A 22136-nucleotide genomic window follows, 5' to 3' on the forward strand; every position below is an offset into this window, starting at 1 on the left:
TGTTTGGATGAGCAGAAGAACACATGAAACTGCTGCAGTGACACTGAGTGAGTGTCTGGGTCATGATTTCAAGGGAGAGACATTACTGTTGAGTTTTCAAATGTATTATTTTGGTGCTTTTGCGGCCGAGTGTCATGTAGTTCTGTTATAGTGGAGAGAGGGCTGACATCTCTTTGGCCAGCATCTCCAAAATATGCAACTATAAAATTAATGAATTTATGCTTGTTTTTTAAAATTCCACCTCATGTTCAAATACACCCTCCGGATTCCTATGTTTGAATTACACACATGTCCTCATCATACACAAAAAACCCAGCTAATCCACTTCTATTTTGGAGTGGGACCAAAAACATTATTCACTCCTCTACAACCCATCAGATGACTTTAAAGTCCACACAGTGTCTGAGTAACCTCAGGCCTCGATCTAATCAGGCCTGCGTCAAACGCTGCCTTCGCACAAGCCTCCACGCTCTCTGTCTCTTGGCCGTCTAAACCATGGCTTTGTCCACCAGGGCAAAAAGACAATTACTGGTGTGTGTGTGTGTGTGTGTGTGTGTGTGTGTGTGTGTGTGTGTGTCTACAAGAAGAGAAGTTGTGAGTGGGCTGTAGCTACCAGATGCGGCCTGTCGAGATGAAAAATTTCCACTCAGAGACCGAAAAGAAAGTTCACCGACTCGTTTCACATGACGTCCAGGACTCACATAAAGCATGTAGGCTACTTTTACACTTTTCACCTCACTCTCCTCCGCGAGCATGCTGTAAGAAATGTGGCAGCAGGGTCACATTATTCAGGAGCATTTCTTGATATTTTTCCACATGCCATTTTTCAGTGAAAGGCCCTTTTGTGAACATCTATAAATGGATTAAAGCGTCCGGATTTGCTCCGCTGGATGTCATCCAAACAAAACTGAATTATCAGCATGTTTGTCAATAGGCCATGCTCTGTGTATTCAGCATGATGAGCAGTGATGGGTGATTTGTTATCTCAGGGGTTGGATAAGGCTAACAGGTCCACATGGGAACATTTCTGATTCTGTTCTCTGAGTAAGATTAATCATCCAGATTGAAATCAGAACGATCAGTCTGAGGTCTACAGTCGTATATTTAGAACGTTCATTAGAAAACATGTTGTGGTATTTCTGGTTTAGCGGCCAGTTTGTTATCTAATCAGTTCAAATAGGAAAAGTATGGCCTGGATTTGCAGTAATCCCCACAAATATCAGCAACGTCTCACCATTAATAATGATAAATCATGGAAGAACACAGCTTTTGATTTCTGTTTCTGTTTATATTTTATCTTACTATTGTGTTCAAGAAAACATGCTGATGATTTTATAGAGTACAATCACCTTGACAGCAATGATTAGATATAATCATCTACATTATGTGGTTCCAACAACACATCATACTTCAACAACTGAATAAGAAGATTGTCAGTAACTCCCAAAACAATGTATGTCACCGCTACCAGAACAACATGGTACACGTAAAGAACCTTCATCAGACAGATGCAATTCAGGCAAGAAAGCTATTTGTTTCTGTCCAGGCACTTAAACGACTTGGTTAGGTAAAGGAAAACATTTGTGTTATAATCACTACGTGACATCTGAGACTTTCCCCTACAAACGTATCTACATATATTACCTAAGATACTTATGTTTCATTATGCGCATCACATAACTAAGTAAATTAATAAATTGAATGACTCACTGTTATCTTCTGCCTTTACACTGGATACTACAGAGGTCTACTGATGAATGTCCTGTGCTTGCTTAACCCGACCGTCCATCCCCAACCCTCCTTATATGGGCTTTTCACTCTTTATATCACACCACTTCACTTCATGTAACATTTTTGTCAATTTATGTAACAAAAATAATCTGTGCCTTTTTTTGTAAATATTGCTTTCATCTCCTCTTTTTGACTCTTAAAGACTCCTTCAAATTGAATAACCTGAGAGGCAAACTTTTTAGTCCAATTGCTTACAACTCCTGTCTGCAGCAGACCCAAGCTCGTGGCAAGGGGTCATAGGCAGATACTCATTTAAATGGTCTCAAGCCAAAAAAGGTTGAAGCTAAGAGATTACATTGTCTTTGATAGAATAAGTTGGTTTTAAATCATATGTTCCTCTCCATCCTCTCTCTTTCTTTTTGGTAATTGTTTATATGCGTTACAACATTATGGGACGGTCAAACATCTTTCCTGTATGTCATTTATCTTGCTAAACATGTGACCAACCGTCAAGATAAGACCACTTCCTGAAGTACTACAGCATCTCAGTATGTGAAACCGATTGCATTTGAGCAGACGTGGTTTTGATGGCGGTAAACATTTGATACTTTTTTAACTTCCTGTATATTTACAGTATACCACAACCAGCCATGTGGACTGTTGACAGGCCAGGTGCTATGTTTCCATGAGTGGCTGTGAAAAACCCAGAGGTCTGTACGTGTGACAGAAAGATGTGCAGATAAAATGTCGGACACGTCAGTATGCTCACAATGCTGTCTCAGTCTCTCTCTCTGAATAAAAAATGATTTCTGTAGTGCATGAAATAGTGATCCTCTCTCAAAAAGAAGCATTAAGGACGCCACATCTGTAAACTTTCAAAGAAGAAAATGTGTCCACAGTCACGGATCGACCAAGAATTTTATTGCAATGCTGAATTTATATCTAAACATATAGATATAGAAACAAACAGGAGAACTTTAAATCCATTCTGAACCTTACTGGGAGCCAGTGGAGGAAGGCCAGAATAGCGGTCTCTCTTCCAGGTACCTTTCAGGAGCCTGGTTTTGGCATTGTGGACAAGTTGAAGACGAAACAGGGAGGAATGACTGACCCCATTGTACAAGGAGTCCAAGCAAAGTTTCAATAGTCATAGCAAGATGCAACATTACTGGCTATAATTTGCAAATGCTCCATTTTCACTTGGCAAGATCTAGAAATGTTACCACAGTAATTCAGACAGGGATTATTTTTTTATTTTTTTAAAGTTTCCATCCTTAAAGAATCAGGAGAGTTAACACTGTTAGTGGGCATACAGCAGCGCTACGCTAAGACAGAGGACGTAGGCCAGCTGGGACAGATCCTCATCACCAGCAACACTTGGTGCCAAATCTTCAAAAGCAGAAAGACAGTTAGAACAGTAGTCTTCTATCCATTAGAAGTTAACAATGTAATTCAACAAATATAGGTTATTACCTGTAGTATCGATTGATTTTTTGACCCCCTGGTAGGAGTCTGTAGATTGATGGAGAGAATATAGAATTAACACCTGAGGTCATCTCAAATGAACATTTTGGCACAGATGGATAAAAAAACACCTACCTGACACTGAGATGTTGATAGTGTGACTGATCACCTCAAATTTGTATCCTTTTAAAGAACATCCGTACAGGCCGGCGTCATGAATGGAAATCCGTTTGAAGGTCAAAAATGAGATCAGTTCATCTTTAACACGTTTGTCATTCTGTTGTACATTTTCTGTATAATGAATCCGTTCACATCTGTCTGTGTCGCTCAGTTTGCACCAGGTGACATTGAAGGATTCCCTACAGTCTTTGATGGGACACGTGACTGTCACACGTTGTCGTGGAGCTGCTGTCCATGTCGTGCCTCTCCGGACCATCAGCCCAACTTCACATGGAGGAGAAACGTCTAAAAGAAAAAGAAGCTGTTCATCAATTTAAGAACTAACATAAGATAACAATAACAATAAGTGTCTCTCATTACTGTAGGTGATAAAATACATCTACAAAATATTTGTTTAATTCAGGAAATCTAGCTTTTTCAAGACTTTTTAAAAAATATGCAGTTTGTATAATTAAAGGTCCAATATGTAAAGTAGTTGAATCTCAATCACAACTCTTCAATTACTGACACTTTGGGTTGATGGCCAGTCCAACCTCCCAAACCAAAGCGTTGGTGGTGGCCTCAAGATGTTTGAGGCGCAGAGGTGAAAAAATAAAAAGGGCACAAGCTGTCTGTGGTGGGGCACTAGCATGCAGAAAGTTGTTATACATTTATAGTAGAATAGTGACAAGCCCTAGTTTAGATTTTTTTAATCAGCTGATTATTTATCTGTAATAAAAACACACCAGAAACTATAGCTTTGAGTGGAAGAGCACCCAGGGGGAACTTATCATCAAATTGGACCTAATATAATCCAACACTGCCACCCCATTTACAGAATTTTTCCAGTCTTGTTCCTATTGTGTATTTCTACCTCCCTCTGAAACACAAAGTTGTTTCCCCCCTTATAACTTCCTATTTCTAATCTCACCATCATCTCATATAGTACTTACACCTATAAGTTATTGTATTAATACGGAATATATACTTAATAATCACACTGTGATAAAGGGCCCGTAACAATGTAACAATGTAATTCAACAAATATAGGTTCTTACCTGTAGTATCGATTGACTTTTTGACCCCCAGGTAGGAGTCTGTAGATTGATGGAGAGAATATAGAATTAACACCTGAGGTAATCTCAAATGAACATTTTGGCACAGATGGATAAAAAAAACACCTACCTGACACTGAGATGTTGATAGTGTGACTGATCACCTCAAATTTGTATCCTTTTAAAGAACATCCGTACAGGCCGGCGTCATGAATGGAAATCCGTTTGAAGGTCAAAAATGAGATCAGTTCATCTTTAACGCGTTTGTCATTCTGTTGTACATTTTCTGTATAATGAATCCGTTCACATCTGTTTGTGTCGCTCAGTTTGCACCAGGTGACATTGAAGGATTCCCCACAGTCTTTGACTGGACACGTGACTGTCACACGTTGTCGTGGGGCTGCTGTCCATGTCATGCCTCTCCGGACCATCAGCCCAACTTCACATGGAGGAGAAACGTCTAAAAGAAGAAGAAGCTGTTCATCAATTAAAGAACTAATACAAGATAACAATAACAATAAGTGTCTCTCATTACTGTAGGTGATAAAATACATTTACAAAATATTTGTTTAATTCAGGAAATCTTGCTTTTTCAAGACTTTAAAAAAAAAAAAAAAAAATGCAGTTTTATTAATTTTTTTTTATTTATTTATATGCACAATGATAAAACAAAAATTCTGTTTAATAATACAAAGACAAATAATTGTGCAGGAGAGGAAAAGAAACCCAAAGGGCTTATATAAGATCCTCCCCCTCAATACAAAATCACTAAAACAGATCAATCAATAGAAAAAGAAAAGAAAAGAAAAAGAAAAAAGGGGAAAACAAACAAACAAAAAAAAAACAAAAACAAAAACACAATAAACAACAAACAGAAAATATCCATAAAATTGCAGATTCATTTCAATTAAAACCCAATGATGTAAAGATGTGACTAGGTCTGTAGGTATTGTTTGAACTTGGTTTTAAATGTATTTATAGAGAAACTAGATTCTAAAAAATGTTTTATATCATTCCACAGCACTGCACCTTGATAAATAAATGAGAATTTAGCAACAGAGGTCCTACAGAAAGGAATATGTAAATCATTCTTTCTTCTTGTAGAATGTGTATGATAATGTGAGTTAAACTCAAAATAGCTTGGAAAAAAATTAGGTAGAGATGCAGGAAGGCAGATTACTTTATACATAAGAACCCCTGTTTGGTACCTCATAAATTGTAAGAAGTTGTAATTGTTTAAATAGTGGTTTTGTTGGGGCTAGATAAGAAGAGTTGGTGGCAATTCTTACAAAGGATTTCTGACATCTATGAATTGCTTGTAAATAAGAAGAGTAGGTGCTGGCCCAAATTATATTGCAGTATGAGATATGAGAATAGATTAAACTGTAATACAAGGTTTGAAGTGTACTTTTTTTCAAATGTTGTTTTACCCTTTTTATAATGCCTAAAGATTTTGAAACCTTTTTACAAACAAATTCACAATGATTCTTAAAGCAAAGTTTTTCATCAATGTAGATGCCCAAGAACTTTGCTGATGAAACTTGTGCAAGTACACTATCTTTGATATAGATTTTAGCTTTATCTGCATTGTAATTCTTGTTTGTATTTCTGAAAATAATGAAGTTTGACTTTTTGACATTCAATGATAACTTATTTAACTTAAACCAGTAAGAAAAATGGAAAAGTCCAGTATTAGCTTTAGCAATAAGGGAATCAAAATTCTTGTCAGTGACAAGGAGGTTTGTATCATCAGCGAAAACAATAGGCGACAATAAACTTGATGCATTTACAAGATCATTAACATATATCAAAAACAACAGGGGTCCCAATATGGACCCTTGTGGGACACCACACTTTAGTACAGCCCGCTGTGATTGGACACCATTGAAGACAACAAATTGCTCTCTATTGTGTAGGTAATTTGCAATCCATTGTAAAATATGTTTTCTAAAACCATAGCATGACATTTTTGATAACAAAATTTCATAATTTACCGTATCAAAAGCCTTTGATAAATCTAAGAAAATGCCTAAAGTGTATTCATTTTTTTCCAGTGCAGCAGTGATTTTTTCTCTGAGGAACAAAAGAGCCATATACGTAGAATAGTTTTTCCTAAACCCAAACTGATGTTCAAACAAAATATAATTAGTAGTTAGATGTTTCATAATTCTGCTGTATACCAACTTTTCAAGAATTTTAGAAAAACAAGGCAATATTGATATGGGACGATAGTTAGAGAATACAGTTGGATCATCTGATTTAAAGAGCGGAATAACCTTGGCAATTTTGAAGGCTTGAGGGATAATACCTGATTCAAGGGACATGGAAAAAATGAATGTTAGGGGATCAATGATTAGAGAGGCTACCTTTTTGATCAATGAGGCAGGAATCTCGTCATGGCCAGCAGAGGTGTTTTTGAGACTCATAATAATATCAAGTACTTCCGTGGTCTTTACAGGCTCAAAAACATTTATGGAAACATACTCTTTACTTATGAAATCAGTGGGAGAACCAATAGTGTCACCAGTATGTTTTGCAAGACATGGTCCCACATTCACAAAAAAGTCATTAAATCTATTTGCAATTTGGGGTGGCTCTGTTATCTTTACTTCACCATCCTGGAATTCAGCTGGGGATGGAGAAGATGCATCTTCATATTGAGCAATTCTTTCAGATTGTCCCATGTAGATCTAATGTTATTTGTAGAACTTCTAAATTGGTCACTATAATACTCCCGTTTAGCATTTCTAAGAAAATGATTGTACTTATTCCTAAATGATTTGTATGCAGCATAGTTTAGAGGAGTAGGACTTTGTATGTATTTTTTATACAATTTATTTTTCTTCAAGGCAGATTTTCTAAGTTCAGTAGTAAACCATGGTTTGTTCATGCCTGCAGTGTTTTTTTTTTTACTGTTATTTATATGAGGAAGACATTGGTCAAAAACAGAATAAAACTTGGTAAAAAAATAATCATACGCTATATTTACATTCAGAGCCTCATATACAGCTTTCCAAGACAATTTTGCCAACATTTCTCTGAAGGTGTTGATATTCTTTTCATTGAACCTGCGAGATGGAATCATCTTTGGTTCAGACATATTTGATTTACCACACAAGACAGAAAGCTGAAAAACCGGCATATGATCTGAGATATCTGTATAAAGAATACCAGATTTAGTAACATTAGAAAATGCATTAGTAAAAATGTTATCAATCAGTGTAGAGGATTTACTAGTTATTCTTGTGGGCTTGTTAATTAAAGGGTAGAAATAATTGGAGGACAGTAAGTTCATAAAATCATCAATGTGTTGTTTGATTTCCTCATTCAGAAGGTTGATATTAAAATCACCTAGTAAATAACAAGGTTTATTCTCCTTGTCAACATGTTCCAATACCTCTAGCAGACCTTCTTTGAACTCGTTGATGGTGGTATTTGGAGGACGATATATACAACCTATAATCACTTTTTTTTTCTCTTTCAGGACAACAGTTTGAACCTCTAGAAAAACAGCTTCACTGTTGCAGTCTTGAAACTTCACTTCAAGATCAGTTTTTTGTTTAAAATCAAGACCCTTACGAACATATAGAGAAACTCCACCACCTCTACTTCCTCTACATCTGTGTGTGGCTGAATAGCCAGCAATTTCAAATAGGAAGTTAATATCCTCTGTGAGCCATGTTTCAGTTAATGCAATAATTGAGAAGACGTGATTTAATGATGAAAGATAATGATAGAAATTGTCATAATTTTTAGGGAGACTTCTTATATTCAGATGTAGAGTAGAAAAGATGTTGGATTCTCTGTAGGTTGAAATAAAAGAATTAAAATGTTTTTCCGAGAAATAATCACATGAAGATGAGCAATAAGCTGTATCATAAGAATCAGCATTTATGGATACATTATTTAAAGGCAAAAATGAATCAGGATTAAATAAATCATTGTAGACCTTATCATCATTTTGAAGCTGCTGTAAATTAAGATCATGATTAGTTAGGACATTAGCCAGGGCATAATTTGAGTTATTTCCCCTTTCATCATATGAACACTGGGCTTGTTTAGCCATACATTATTTAAAACAGGTGGATACATGGTTTACAAAAACCTTGGGTGACGTATTACTACCACTAATTATTTTGCTTTTCTCTCCTGGGCTGTACAATGAGTCTGTCATATTTAAGATAGGCCCATTCTCCTCTTGCTCTTGCAGCTCTCATCTCAGGTAGCAGTTCTTTGCGTTTTTGGCGCACAGCATCCGTGAAGTCTTCATTCACATAGATGTTAGTACCTTTTAGATGGTTGGCTTTTGAGAGATTAACTTGCCTATCTTTGTACCTACATAACTTCACTATCATGGATCTTGGCCTTTTGCCCTCATCATCGTTTGATGGCCTTCCAATGCGGTGTGCTCTTTCTATTTCAATAAGTTTTTGGTCGATTTTCATTTTTTCACTTAAAATTCCTCTAAATTTCTTTTCAGAGTCAGCCCAGCTTTCGTCAGGTGATTCTGGGATACCATCAATGACAATGTTGTTTCTTCTAGACTGATTTTCTAGATACTCCATTTTGTCCAACCAGTGTTTGTTATCAGCTTGAAGAGCCTCAATGTTGGATTGAAGATGTTTAACAGCATCAGTGGTTACATATTTGAGTGTGGCCTTCAATTCGTCCACTTCCCTTTGAGAAAATTCAAGGCTCCTTTTGACCTCCTGCATTTCTCTAGACAAATCATCATAACGCTTATTGTTTGAGTCATTTATCATTTGTACAAAACCCTAATTAATTAAAGGTCCAATATGTAAAGTAGTTGAGTCTCAATCACAACTCTTCAAATCCTGACACTTTGGGTTGACGGCCAGTCCAACCTCCCAAACCAAAGCGTTGGTGGTGGCCTCAAGATGTTTGAGGCGCAGAGGTGAAAAAATAAAAAGGGCACAAGCTGTCTGTGGTGGGGCACTAGCATGCAGAAAGTTGTTATACATTTATAGTAGAATAGTGACAAGCCCTAGTTTAGATTTTTTTAATCAGCTGATTATTTATCTGTAATAAAAACACATCAGAAACTATAGCTTTGAGTGGAAGAGCACCCAGGGGGAACTTATCATCAAACTGGACCTAATATAATCCAACACTGCCACCCCATTTACAAAATGTTTCCAGTCTTGTTCCTATTGTGTATTTCTACCTCCCTCTGAAACACAAACTTGTTTCCCCCTTATAACTTCCTATTTCTAATCCCACCATCATCTCATATAGCACTTACACCTATTAGTTATTGTATTAATACGGAATATATACTTAATAATCACACTGTGATAAAGGGCCCGTAATCTAAAGTTTTAACGTTTTCTCTTGTTGAATTTATAACTTAAATCTATTTAAAAGAGTAAACATTGTAACTGAATGTATCTGCATGTAGACTATAGCACTTTCCACTCCGATCATGTACATTTTTAAATGTTTTATTTCTTATTACACAAATTGTAATGTAAATTAGGGCTGTCGCGGTATCATATCATCTTAGCCTACAGAATTTATCTTCAACTTTGGTTATTGTCTGTTTCGTCTCTTTTTGGGGGAAATAAGTTACACTCAAAATAAGAGCAAAGTGTAAGGAGTTGGAGAGAGAGAAAGTCTGTAACCACATAACTTTACCTCTACAAAAGTGTACAAAAATGTTTCTGATTTATGGCGGGTGTTTTATGTTTTACAGCGTTCAGGTGTTTGACCTCCACCTATGAAAAAGCGAGACACGGACATAAGTGAAGAGGCAATGTCTTATTACCACATTGCTATCATATAAGTAGGGTAGTAGTATAAGAAGAAGACATAAAAATGCTCCAGTGTTAGATGATAAGTCCAGAAACGTTATCACAGTAATTCAGACTGAATAAATGCTACATTTATCACGTGTCCTGCCATGAAAACTCAGGAGGGTTAAGAATCAGTGTGGTGACCAGAAGAGCTATATGCTAACACAGATGTAGAAGTAAGGCAGCCAGGACAAATTCTCATCACCAACAACACTTAGTGACTCATCTACAAAAGCATTGGGGCAAGATCAGTAGTCCTAGTCTTTCCCCACTAGAATTTAACAATACAAAAAAAAAAAAAACAACACAAAATTCCACAATAATTAAACAAATATAGGTTCTTACCTGTAGTATTGATTGACTTATTGGCACTGATGGATAAAAAAACACCTACCTGACACTGAGATGTTGATAGTGTGACTGATCACCTCAAATTTGTATCCTTTTAAAGAACATCCATACAGGCCGGCGTCATGAATGGAAATCCGTTTGAAAGTCAAAAATGAGATCAATTCATTTCCGACACGTTTGTCATTCTGTTGTACGCTTTCTGTATGATTAATCAATTCACATCTGTTTGTGTCGCTCAGTTTGCACCACGTGACACTGACTGATTTCCCACAGTCTTTGACGGGACACTTGACTGTCACGCGTTGTCGTGGGGCTGATGTCCATGTCGTGCCTCTCCGGACCATCAGCCCAACTTCACATGGAGGAGAAATGTCTAAAAGAAAAAGAAGCTGTTCATCAATTTAAGAACTAATACAAGATAACAATAACGAGGAGGACACATCTAAAATGATAATTTAAAAAAATCAAGAACACTTAAGTTCATTCTGATAAGTGTTAAAAGTGTTAAGAACTTTGTAATTTAGGAGCTTTAATCTAAAGTGTTACTGTTTTCTCTTGCCCAATTAATCACTCAAATCTATTCAAAGTGTAGTTTATTCAAAGAGTACACATCATCACATCATCATACAGTAACTAGTAAGATGTAAACATGTCATTATGTCTACATTTTTTTTCCTATTTGATTTACTATGTTTATTATTGTATAGTCTATAATTAATACATGCTGATAATAGTCTTACTAACTGCTTATAACAGGAATTGACAGGAAGGTAAGAGAGTAGCAATCTGTACCATGTATGTACTCCTTTAATTACCCAGTAGGCCTGTACATGTTAAATAATTACAGCTAAAAGAGGTTCTGACAGTAAAAGCGGCATCAAAAAGCCCTCTTTACCTGGTCAAAAACTGTAATGATATGTATGGTAATATAATCATTTCAAAATAAATGTCCCACTGGTTACCCAGTAGAGATGATTATTAAATAAGAAGCCGGTGATTAAAAAATTACCTATTTGTGTATGATTTATTTGTTTTTACCGAACCTCTTAGCTTCTACATATACCTAATTTCTACAGCACTTTCTTGGAAGATAGGTCTGTCTGTGTGAGACTATTGCATCAAATCCTGTATTCTTAGTAATTACACTGCAGTGGTGGGCTGTAATCTAAAGCTTTACTCTCTAAAATTAATGACTTTCATCTATTCAAAATGTTCCCTCATGCTCTCTATGAGATGGGTGAGTGTTGCGTCCCTTACCTTGACCTGCTCCATAGATGCAGAACAATGTGACACAGTAAAATACCAGCAGATAGGTGTGTGGCTGTCTGTCCTTCAGGCTTGACATCTTAATCAACTGAGACCTTACAGATCATTTGGAACTGCAGCTACTGCCATTTCACTTGTGTTCACTTCACTTGTGTTCACAAGTTCACCACTTCCTGACCTTCGACATGCATCCGTATATCAATATGCCAACAACACATTGGACAAGCAATACTTATTTACTTATGCTACACTTTGAAAAAACTTTGTTTTGTAAATGTTGTTTTTATTGCCTTTTTAGTATGCTTAAAATGTAACAATCTAAGAGGGGAAATCACTGTTTCATCCAACTGCTTACAACTCATGTCGGCAGTAAGGACCATAGCTCGTCAGTCACAGGTTGATATTGAATTCTATGAAGGGATGAAAGGCCTAAAAAGCCTTGCGATGACAACCCCATGGTCTACTATGACACATCATTGTCTTCAATAAAATACATTGGTTTTGGCCGATCATCAGTTCCTTGTAATCGTCTTCTCTCTCTCTTTCTCCCTGTTGACTGTTTATGTTAGTTGCAGCCGATCATTACTCCTCTTTCTTGTATGTTATTTCTTTTGCAGAACTTGTGATTGCCATAATGACAAGACCACTTCCTGAAGTGAAACAGTATCTCACTATGTGAAACCAAATGTGATTGAGCAGAGGTGGGACAACTGCTCAACCACAAGGGGTGTTGATGACAGAAATCTTCCGATACCCCCTTACGGTAACTTCCTGCACACTAAGCCACACTGGAGCGGCTGACAGGACAGGTGCATTTCCGTTGACACAGAGGTCTGTATGTGGCATAGAAAATGAGTCAGTATGTTGGTTCCTAATGTACTATGAGTCTCTTCTACAAAGAACAAATTATTTCTATAAATAATGAAACAGTGATCTCCCCTGAAAGGAATGGAAAAATAAATATGACGGACACCACTTCTGAAAGCTTTAAAAGAACAAAATGTTTACACAGTCACACATCAGCCAAGGGTTATATTGTAATGCTGCACTTTTATTATAAAATATAGAGCCTTGCAAACATTATTCTTCATATGAGACAGTAGAACGTACATTAAGTGTCCAGTGTATATACTGTACATGACAAATCAACCCACCCTCTGGTTTTTTAATAGAAATCCCCAACGTATTGGCCAATAAAACTGAACAAGTCAAGTACACCCCCCACATTTCGCAATTGAAATAACTACAGGGAAAAAAACAGCTATGAGAATAACAAGAAATGCAGTGCTGCATCTGGCCTGGCCGGGTTTCTTTAAGATGACAGTACTGTGTATCTGTATGACCACAGGCCTCCCCCTTTCCCCTCCTCTGCAGTTAGGTTGATCGCTTTACCGCTGTCTGTTCCATGACAGCACTACATACTTTACCGCGCATGTTTTCATCTGCATGTGTCTATGACAAATCAGAAATGTTCAGGGAACTTTGACAACAGCATATTCTGCCTTTTTATTCCGTTCAGTCGCAGTCTGCTGCTCTGTGGCAGCTACCCCAGACTGCCGGTGGTTGATGACAGCATACACTGCACGGCCCGACACTTGAATTCCAACAGCTGTGGTTCCCACAGCGGGTTGCTGGTTCCCACTGGTCATCAGGGGTGGTTGAGATGGTGGTCTCTCTGCAGGGCTTGGAGGGTGGATGTCATTCCAAAAGGGGAAGTGGGTTTGCAGGAAAAGAGAGGAAGGAGAACTGTCCTTGGGGAGGTTGGGTATCGTATGATTGGACATCTCCTATGAAACCAAAACACCAGGCAAAGATTACTAAAGCGATCAAGTACTCTTGCCGGACACTTTAATGACTATTGTACATCTAGGGTAAAGGAATAGTTCAACATTATTGGAAATGAATTCTCTTGCCAGGAGTAAAATGAAGATAGAAACCACTCTCACCACTCTCAAACGCTTAAATTTGAAATTATGCTAAAATCTAGCAGCTGGTTTGCTTAGCTTAGCTCTAAAACTGGAAACAGAGGCTAGCCTGGCTCCGTTTGAAGGTAGCAAAAATTACCTATCAGCACCTCCAGTGTTCACTAATTAACCCTTAAATACTCAATTGTTTTTGTAAACATTCCTACAAACCTAAGGTCTAAGGTGACCTAACAGTTAACACAGATTAAAACATTGCCCATTATAAATCAAATTGCTTGGGAAAACTTCTTACTTTTCCCTTTGTATTTGTTTGGCCCCTGCCCCAAAAACATCCTGATATCACCACTGTTCATTGACGTAGTTCATTGCAGTTCATTGGTTTATACTGTTCTATCTTACAACTAGACTACTGTAACCGATCATGGACTGGCACCAAACAAGCTACAAACAAAGCTAGTCACTTGCTCGTGGACATTTCAAAGGCATTTCAGCAGCTGAAGCGGTTCTGTGTCTGTAAGACCAAGTACCTTTAAAGCATCGATCAAGTCACAGAGGCTGAGAGAGGAAGGTTTTTTACTCAAGTGCAATGTTTATGAGAACTGGCTTCCAAAGTGAGAAATTTGGCCAACAAAAATACTTGGTTGAGGTACTGGAGATAACTTTAAAAGGTTCCCACAACAGTCTTAACATCTCTAAGGAGGACTGTAACATGAACAGTATCTTGACTGTTTTCAGAGCTAGCTCGGTTATTCAGTGAGCTAATAAAACAATTACTTTATTTCCTCATAGCAACAGTGAGACAACAGTGCCACCATGAAGCCAGACAGGAAAACACAACATCACCTACTATTACTTGCACCGCATCTCTGATCTGGGGCGCCGAAAAGGGGGGGATAAGGGGAAGGATTCTAGGGGCCCATCATTGACAGGGGCCCAGAAAGGCCCCTAATAAAATTATAATACTGACAAAAATAATATGACACCAATTTGTTAGTTTATAATCATAAATATGCATCACTTAATGCACTGATAACAACACTAAGATTATTTTGGAAACATTTCTCAAATCTATTATTGTGGAAAAAAAGATAAATTGAAATTAATGAATAAAGATCATTCTGAAATAAAAACACATAGTCTGTATTTATCTGTATTTATCCATACTGAAACTGAATTATAAACTGAAATACTATGTTTGGTCAGTTGTTTGGGACTCTCACCCCTTGCTTTGCAGTAGGAAAAGAGGAGAAATTTTCTGGTGCGTGCAGACTAAGCGACTGCTCTCAATCCAATCAGAGAAACTTTAACAATATTAAATCGCAACGACCATGGAGCCTCATTTATGTATTTTTTTCCATCCCAACTCTAATTCCACCACGTACAGTTTTGGAGATAAATTATTATTATTATTATTTTTAATAGATTTTTTTAACAAAATATAAACGTATATAACAAACTTAATAAAAACAACAACAAAAACATAATGTAAGACAGCATACAGTTTTTACATTGAGTGCAGTGGCTGGTCTAAGTGTGTGTGTGGGGGGTGATGTGCATGTTTGAAAGAGAAATTGTGTGGTATTGCTATAATAGTAATTTTGGAGATAAATTAGACCTAAATGCAGGGCTACAAGAGGGAGACAGTGAGCAGTGGGGTACTGGTTGTGAAAATCACATTTTCTTTTGTTATTTTTGATCAAATCACTGACAGTAAAACTGAATGGTGGGAGGAAACCTGAATCTGGTGATGGTGATGCTATTTCAAATGGTATTACAGGAAATTCTATATAATTCATGTATGTCATGCATTTGTATTTTTCAGGTAATTTAATTTAAGATAATTTTATGTTTTAACCATTAAAGTTGCAGACTTGCAGACAATGAATCTAAATTCCATTGTATTCTGAGTGTTCAGTGCTTCCCCTACCAAGGAACTGTCATGTTGTTCTTTTCACACATATAGGAAATTATAGTCAAAAATATCATCAAAATGCACGGTTTTATGTAAACAGCATAACAAATTTTCACCAGCCTTATGGCCGGCTATACAGGGGCCCAGTAATATTTCTTTTCATGGGGCCCAAAATCCCTGGCAGCGCCCCTGCCTCTGATCAACCTCTTTGAGAAACAGATTTGAAAAACAATGCTTTTTATAATTTTTGACATTTTGAGACCAGCAGATAAAAACAAACAGTTTGAGGAATATCATGGGTTTGAGTGCTTAATTGAATTAGATTAATGAATTTGACAAGCTCTAAATTCCAGGCCAGTAAAGACCTAAGGTATGCCTTAATCCATACTTAATCTACTGGTAAAAACTGTCTGCTTCATATTTACCACACAGACATGAAGCTGGTATAAATCTTCTCATCCAACCCTCAGAAAAAACGTGACTCAATTTGCCTCCCAAAACCTCAAACCATTTCTTTAACTTCACACTACCTGTCCCTTGTTGTGGTTGAAGGTCAGTATTCCTGTGAGGAAGACATAAACAAAGGCTCCAGTGTTAGATGTTAGGACCGATAAAATGTTATCACAGTAATTCAGACCGTGAATTAATTCAACATTTCTTACGTTTCCTGCCATGAAAACTCAGGAGGGTAAACACTATCAGTGCGGTGACCAGAAGAGCTATGCCAACACAGATGTAGAAGTAAGGCAGCCAGGACAAATCCTCATCACCAGCAACACTCGGTGACTCATCTATAATAGCATTGGGACAAGATCAGTAGTCCGAGTCTGTCCCCTTTAGAATTTAACAATACGACAAATTTCCAACACAAAATTCCACAATAATTCAAATATAGGTTCTTACCTGTAGAATCGATTGACTTTTTGACCCCCAGGTAGGAGTCTGTAGATTAATGGAGAGAATATAGAATTAACACCTGAAATCATCTCAAATGAACATTTTTGCACAGATGGATAAAAAACCACCTACCTGACACTGAGATGTTGATAGTGTGACTGATCGACTCAAATTTGGATCCTTTTAAAGAACATCCGTACAGGCCAGTGTCATGAATGGAAATCCGTTTGAAGGTCAAAAATGAGATCAGTTCATCTTTGACACGTTTGTCATTCTGTTGTAGATTTTCTGTATAATGAATCTGTTCACATCTGTTTGTGTGGCTCAGTTTGCACCAGGTGACATTGAAGGATTCCCCACAGTCGTTGATGGGACACGTAACTGTCACACGTTGTCGTGGGGCTGCTGTCCATATCGTGCCTCTCCGGACCATCAGCCCAACTTCACATGGAGGAGAAACGTCTAAAAGAAAAAGAAGCTGTTCATCAATTTAAGAACTAATACAAGATAACAATAACAATAAGTGTCTCTCATTACTGTAGGTGATAAAATACATTACAAAATATTTGTTTAAAATGCAGGAAATCTAGCTTTTTCAAGACTTTTTAAAAACTATGCAGTTTGTATGATTAAAGGTCCAATTTGTAAGGTATTTGAGTCTTAAACACAACTCTTCAAATACTGACACTTTGGGTTGATGGCCGACCGGACCTCCCAAACCAAAGCGTTGGTGGTGGCCTCAAGGTGTTTGAGGCGCAGAGGTGAAAAGTAAAAAGGGCACAAGCTGTCTGTGGTGGGAAGAGCACCCAGAGGGAACTTTATCGTGTTTTATCTACCATGGGGGCATCTACGAGGGCTCTTTTTGATGCGATCGCTGACTCTGTACCCCGTCTGAGTCGACCGCTGAAAAGCGTCTGTATTCAATAAGTCGGGAATGAGAATCAACAATTAAATATGTTACTAATTGGACCTAATATAATGCAACACACCTCATTTTCAGAGTTATTCCAGTTGTTTCTATTGTGTATTTCTACCTCCCTCTGAAACACAAAGTTGTTTCCCCCTTAAAACTTCCTATTTCTAATCCCACCATCATCTCCAATTGTACTTACAATTACACCAATTAGTTATTATATTAATACGGAATATATACAAAATGATAACACTGTGATAAAGGGGTAATCTAGGTGATAATGTAATCTAAAGTGTTACTGTTTTCTCTTGTTGAATTTATAATCTATTTAAAATGTTCCCTAATGCTTTTATTCCAGAGTAAACATTGTAGACTATAGCACTTCTCACTCAGATCATGTACATTTTTAAATTTCTTATTACACACATTATAGTGCAAATTAAGGCTATCGCGATATCATATTTTCACTGGACGACTATCTTAGCCTACAGAACTTCAACATTGGTTATTGTTTGTTTTGTCTCTTTTTTGGGAAATAAGTTAGACTCAAAATACAAGTGTAAGTAGTCGGAGCGAGTGGAAGTGTGTAACCACTGTGTTTTATGTTTTACAGCGTTCAGGTGCGTCACTGCCACCTATGACAAAGCGAGACCAGAAAGACATGGACATAACTTAAGAAGCAATGTCTTATTTCCACGTTGCTATCATGTAAATATTATTGACACAATACCAAAATCGAATTCTATATATCACGGTTATTGTCAAAAACGAAAGGAAAGTAAGGAATAATCTATCTGGTAATCTGGTAATCTTTAAACTACCCAGTCCATATTAAAAACAACAATATTTTTGCAATATTTTTAATACAGTAGTTTACTGTCCCAATAAACTCCAATTGACATGTTGTGTTAAATTTATGAGCTCTCCAAAGAAGTCTTTATACAATACAATAACCAATAAACCTCAGTACATCTTATTTCTAAGTAGTAAAGTATGTCACTCCTTCATTGTGGATGATGTGATGATATGACAGGACTCGTCTGTGTTCTTCACCAACATCGTTTGGATCCGACAGTGTGTCCCAGAACTATATGTACCTGCTGTATGTTATAATAAATTATAACATGGACATTAACAATAATTGTAATATTAATCTGTTTTAACCATTTTTCGTGTCTTGTAATGCTTTTCTTCTGTTTTTTACCTAACATCTTGCCTCATTCTTACTAAAAGACTCCCATCTATTCAAAATGTTCCTTCATGCTCTCTGGAAAGTCATTTAATTAAATAAAGTGTTCAGCTCACCTCCTCCATACACACAGACGAATGTGACACAGTAGAATATCAGCAGAGAGGTGTGTAGCAGTCTGTCCATTAGGCTTGACATCTTCATCACCTGAGACCTTAAAGATCGTCTGAAACTGGAGCCGCTGCAGGGGCTTATTTTCACTTGTGTTCACAAGGTAACCACTTCCTGACCTCCCACGAACAACCGAAGTCCACCTTTCACATGTGTGTATTTCAGTGTGTTATTTAAAAACAGGTCATAATCTGCACACGTGTGAAAAATGCATATGGTTTGTTATCTTTGTGAATATAATTTTGTAATACACTCTCACAGAAACGCTCTTTTACACAGATTCAGGTCATCCTCTATATGGAATCTGAAACACACCGTTCTAAAGGTTGCTGAGTGGGCGTGTCACTTCAGGGGCCCCTAAGCAGCCCAGCAGGAAGCTGTCACATCCTGGCGTCAAAGGCAGACCGAAGCCACGAGTGTACATCATTCCACTGAGAAATGTAAATTAAATCCATTTTAACAGAAAAAGTATTACCATAGAAGCCAGGTTAGCCACAAAAAGCCTTTGCATACTTATGAACTGCTACCATGAGTCAGCAGTGAGCACCAGAGGCCACTTGAATGTTCTCATCATTTTTATGAAATAATAAGATGCTTGCCTGCTCCCCTTATCCAATCTGTGCAAATCTCTACAGCTGCTGCAGGGGAAGAAAAAAACAAAAGTCTGCCAGAGTGCAATCACAAGTGAGGCAGTTAGGATTACGGTTTTCTTCACAGGTGGGGAATGTGTATTCACACTACACATGTGGTGCATTGATACCAGTCATAGCAAGTGCTTTAATGTATTGTTTGTTTCAATGCAGCCAGTAGACGAGGTGACACTTACTCTACAGCCAACTGAGGGCACGTTCATTCTCAGTGGTTTATGAATCACCCAGACTGATCCAACAGCTCCCTCCAGTGTATGATGTTAGGTTACGTATGAGAACATGGTTTGTGTTATTGAATATTCGGGACAATTTACCTACTTTACTTATTTCAAACATCTGATATTTGACAGGTGAACTTTAACAGGACCCTTTTAGACGGATTTCACAGCTTATTGCTTATGAAAGGACTGTCTCCGAATGATCACAGCATCCTTAGGTCTGTTTTAGGTCTGTGCGCGCTCTTGACAAAGACAGCATGTAAACAAAAACTGGACTTTCCTCTGAATGTAAAAAAAAGATCTGCCACTTCCTCATACTCCTCATCAAGGAAATTTGCACAATCATGCAAATGAGACAGCAGAGCAACAAGAGCACACATCACAGCTCAGGATAGGATCACGTCAACGATCTACCTACCACCTGCTAAATGATAGGTTTGGTGAAACCTTGCAGATGTTCTTGAAATTGTTTATTTTCTAGAGGAACAGTGTTGCTGACTTCACTGACTTCATTGATCATTCATTTAATGTACTTGAGGTTTTTCCCTTACAACATCAGGGCATGCATTTGTGTGTGTGTGTGTGTGTGGGTGTGTGTCTGTGTTGTGTGAAACCACCATGCACAGGAAATAAAAATAACACACAAACAGGACATTGTATGCTCTCTCCTTCCCCCCAATCTCTCGCTCTCTCTCTCTCTCTCTCTCTCTCTCTCTCTCTCTGTCTGTCTGTCTCTCTCTCTCTCTCTCTCTCTCTCTCTCTCTCTCTCTCTCTCTTTACTCTGGCCTATGAGCAAGCAGAGAGATCAGTGAGATCAGCGTCTACCACAGTCCTTCCTTTACAACCAGGCACTGGCACCTGCCACCCGCAGACAAATTCAGTGTAGACACACAGATTCTGTGGGAACATCATGGGAAACTGCACCTCCAGGTGAGTAATCATCCTTAAAACAGCTATGAGAGGACACTCTCACATGCCACAAAGCAAATTTTTCAGTATGTGGTACTTACATTTGAAAGCTTTCCTGAAACTGCTGCGTTTATAATGCTTGAAATTTAAGAAAATGTGGGTGAGAACATTTTTTGATGAAAGAATAAAAGAAACATGAGAGCTGGAAACACTTTACACTTAGTAACAAGAAACAATATTGCATTCTGGCCCTGTTGCAAGATTCTTCTTCTGCATTCGCTTCAGCAAGGAAATTGTGGTTGCTGGCTAAGAATAGACTGTTTTCTGTCATCAAGAATTAACATGAGCAGCTTTTATTTTCAAAAATAGTATGTATTTGTTATAACGTGACGTTGAGGACATGCAAAGTTCTACCTCCCATGTCACAGACATAGACAGTTGGACTTGGACAGATGTGGGTTGTAGGCAAAGTGTTTCCTGTTGCACCACACACTGCCATCTGGTAAGCTGTCAAGGAAACACTGCTGTGGGCTAAAACCTACACCTCTCTAAAGCTGTTGCAGATTTTATCTACTGATGTGAAATGGCGTTTTTAAGATGCAAACAACATGTGAATCCACTAAGTGGAAGTTAAATTAGCATTTTCAATCTTTGTAAGCTTTGTACGAGGGGTGATTGATAAGTTTGTGGCCAGAGGTCGACCGAGATGACTTACACATTTCTAAACTTTGAGTGATTATTAAGTTTGACATTAAAGGGGATCTATGTGATATTTTCTAAAAATGTACATGTATTAATCACCTATTTATCGGCCTTTCTGTCTGTGGATTTTAACCTGACGTGAAGTGCAGACCTTCTCTATCTCTCTCGTTGCCTCTACAAGCCTGCCGATCCTCCCTTTAGCTGCTATGTCCGACGGTTACTGCTGCCTGTTCATGCACAGAGGAGGGGGGTTCTGCTAGCTGCAGTATAGATATGAAGTTGGCTAAAACAGTGACAACACTTACAACAGCTCTAAGTTGTTTAATGATGCTGGACTGTGGACTGCTCTCTAGTGCTTCTCTCTGCTCAGCTTATAGAGAGCAATAGCGGCTCACCTTCATTCAAAAATCCACCAACATAATCACACAACTGGGCCCTTTAGTAACTTTTTTGGACGCTGTGTTTCCGGTTCTTGAAAACGGCAAGTCCCCAGTGGCGATGACTGCAATCTAGGAAATGCAGATTTACACTCATCCAACATCCATCCTGTTCTCCCAACCCAATCACCATTTTGTATCACAACACTGTGCTTGTTGGGTTTAGGCACAAAAAACACATGGTTAAGGTCTGGAACATAGTATGTTTTAGTTGCGACAAACATGGCTCATCCCCTTCCCTTGCCTCCCAACATGAAAGTTAGGTCATAAATATTAAACATAAATGTGATAAGGCACCTTTTGGTTAACATGTCAATGTGGTACATAGCCGATGACTTGTATAAATGTGAGCATACCTGTGATTTGCAGAAACC

General features: G+C 37.8%; 2 protein-coding genes across 3 annotated transcripts; both read right to left on the reverse strand.

Annotated features, from left to right (window-relative positions):
- Positions 1-2630: 2630 nt before the first annotated feature.
- On the reverse strand, positions 2631-11977 carry LOC115587512 (uncharacterized). Of its 2 annotated transcripts, XM_030427375.1 has the most exons (7): positions 11831-11977; positions 10617-10946; positions 4540-4869; positions 4413-4451; positions 3331-3660; positions 3205-3243; positions 2631-3120 (listed from the first exon to the last, which is right to left on the reverse strand). In XM_030427375.1, exons 1-7 carry the CDS (start codon positions 11916-11918, stop codon positions 3032-3034), a joined length of 1245 nt encoding a protein of 414 aa, XP_030283235.1. In that variant the 5' UTR covers positions 11919-11977; the 3' UTR covers positions 2631-3031. The 2 variants fall into 2 exon arrangements, with proteins under 2 accessions (XP_030283235.1, XP_030283236.1); XM_030427376.1 differs by lacking the exon at positions 4413-4451.
- Positions 11978-12874: 897 nt separating this feature from the next.
- Positions 12875-18897, reverse strand: si:ch211-214p13.8 (B- and T-lymphocyte attenuator). The gene is made up of 6 exons (XM_030427521.1): positions 18792-18897; positions 16706-17035; positions 16580-16618; positions 16339-16467; positions 16207-16238; positions 12875-13626 (listed from the first exon to the last, which is right to left on the reverse strand). Exons 1-6 carry the CDS (start codon positions 18877-18879, stop codon positions 13312-13314), a joined length of 933 nt encoding a protein of 310 aa, XP_030283381.1. The 5' UTR covers positions 18880-18897; the 3' UTR covers positions 12875-13311.
- Positions 18898-22136: the final 3239 nt, after the last annotated feature.

Source organism: Sparus aurata, chromosome 9, assembly GCF_900880675.1.
Source record: "Sparus aurata chromosome 9, fSpaAur1.1, whole genome shotgun sequence".
Taxonomy (NCBI): domain Eukaryota; kingdom Metazoa; phylum Chordata; class Actinopteri; order Spariformes; family Sparidae; genus Sparus; species Sparus aurata.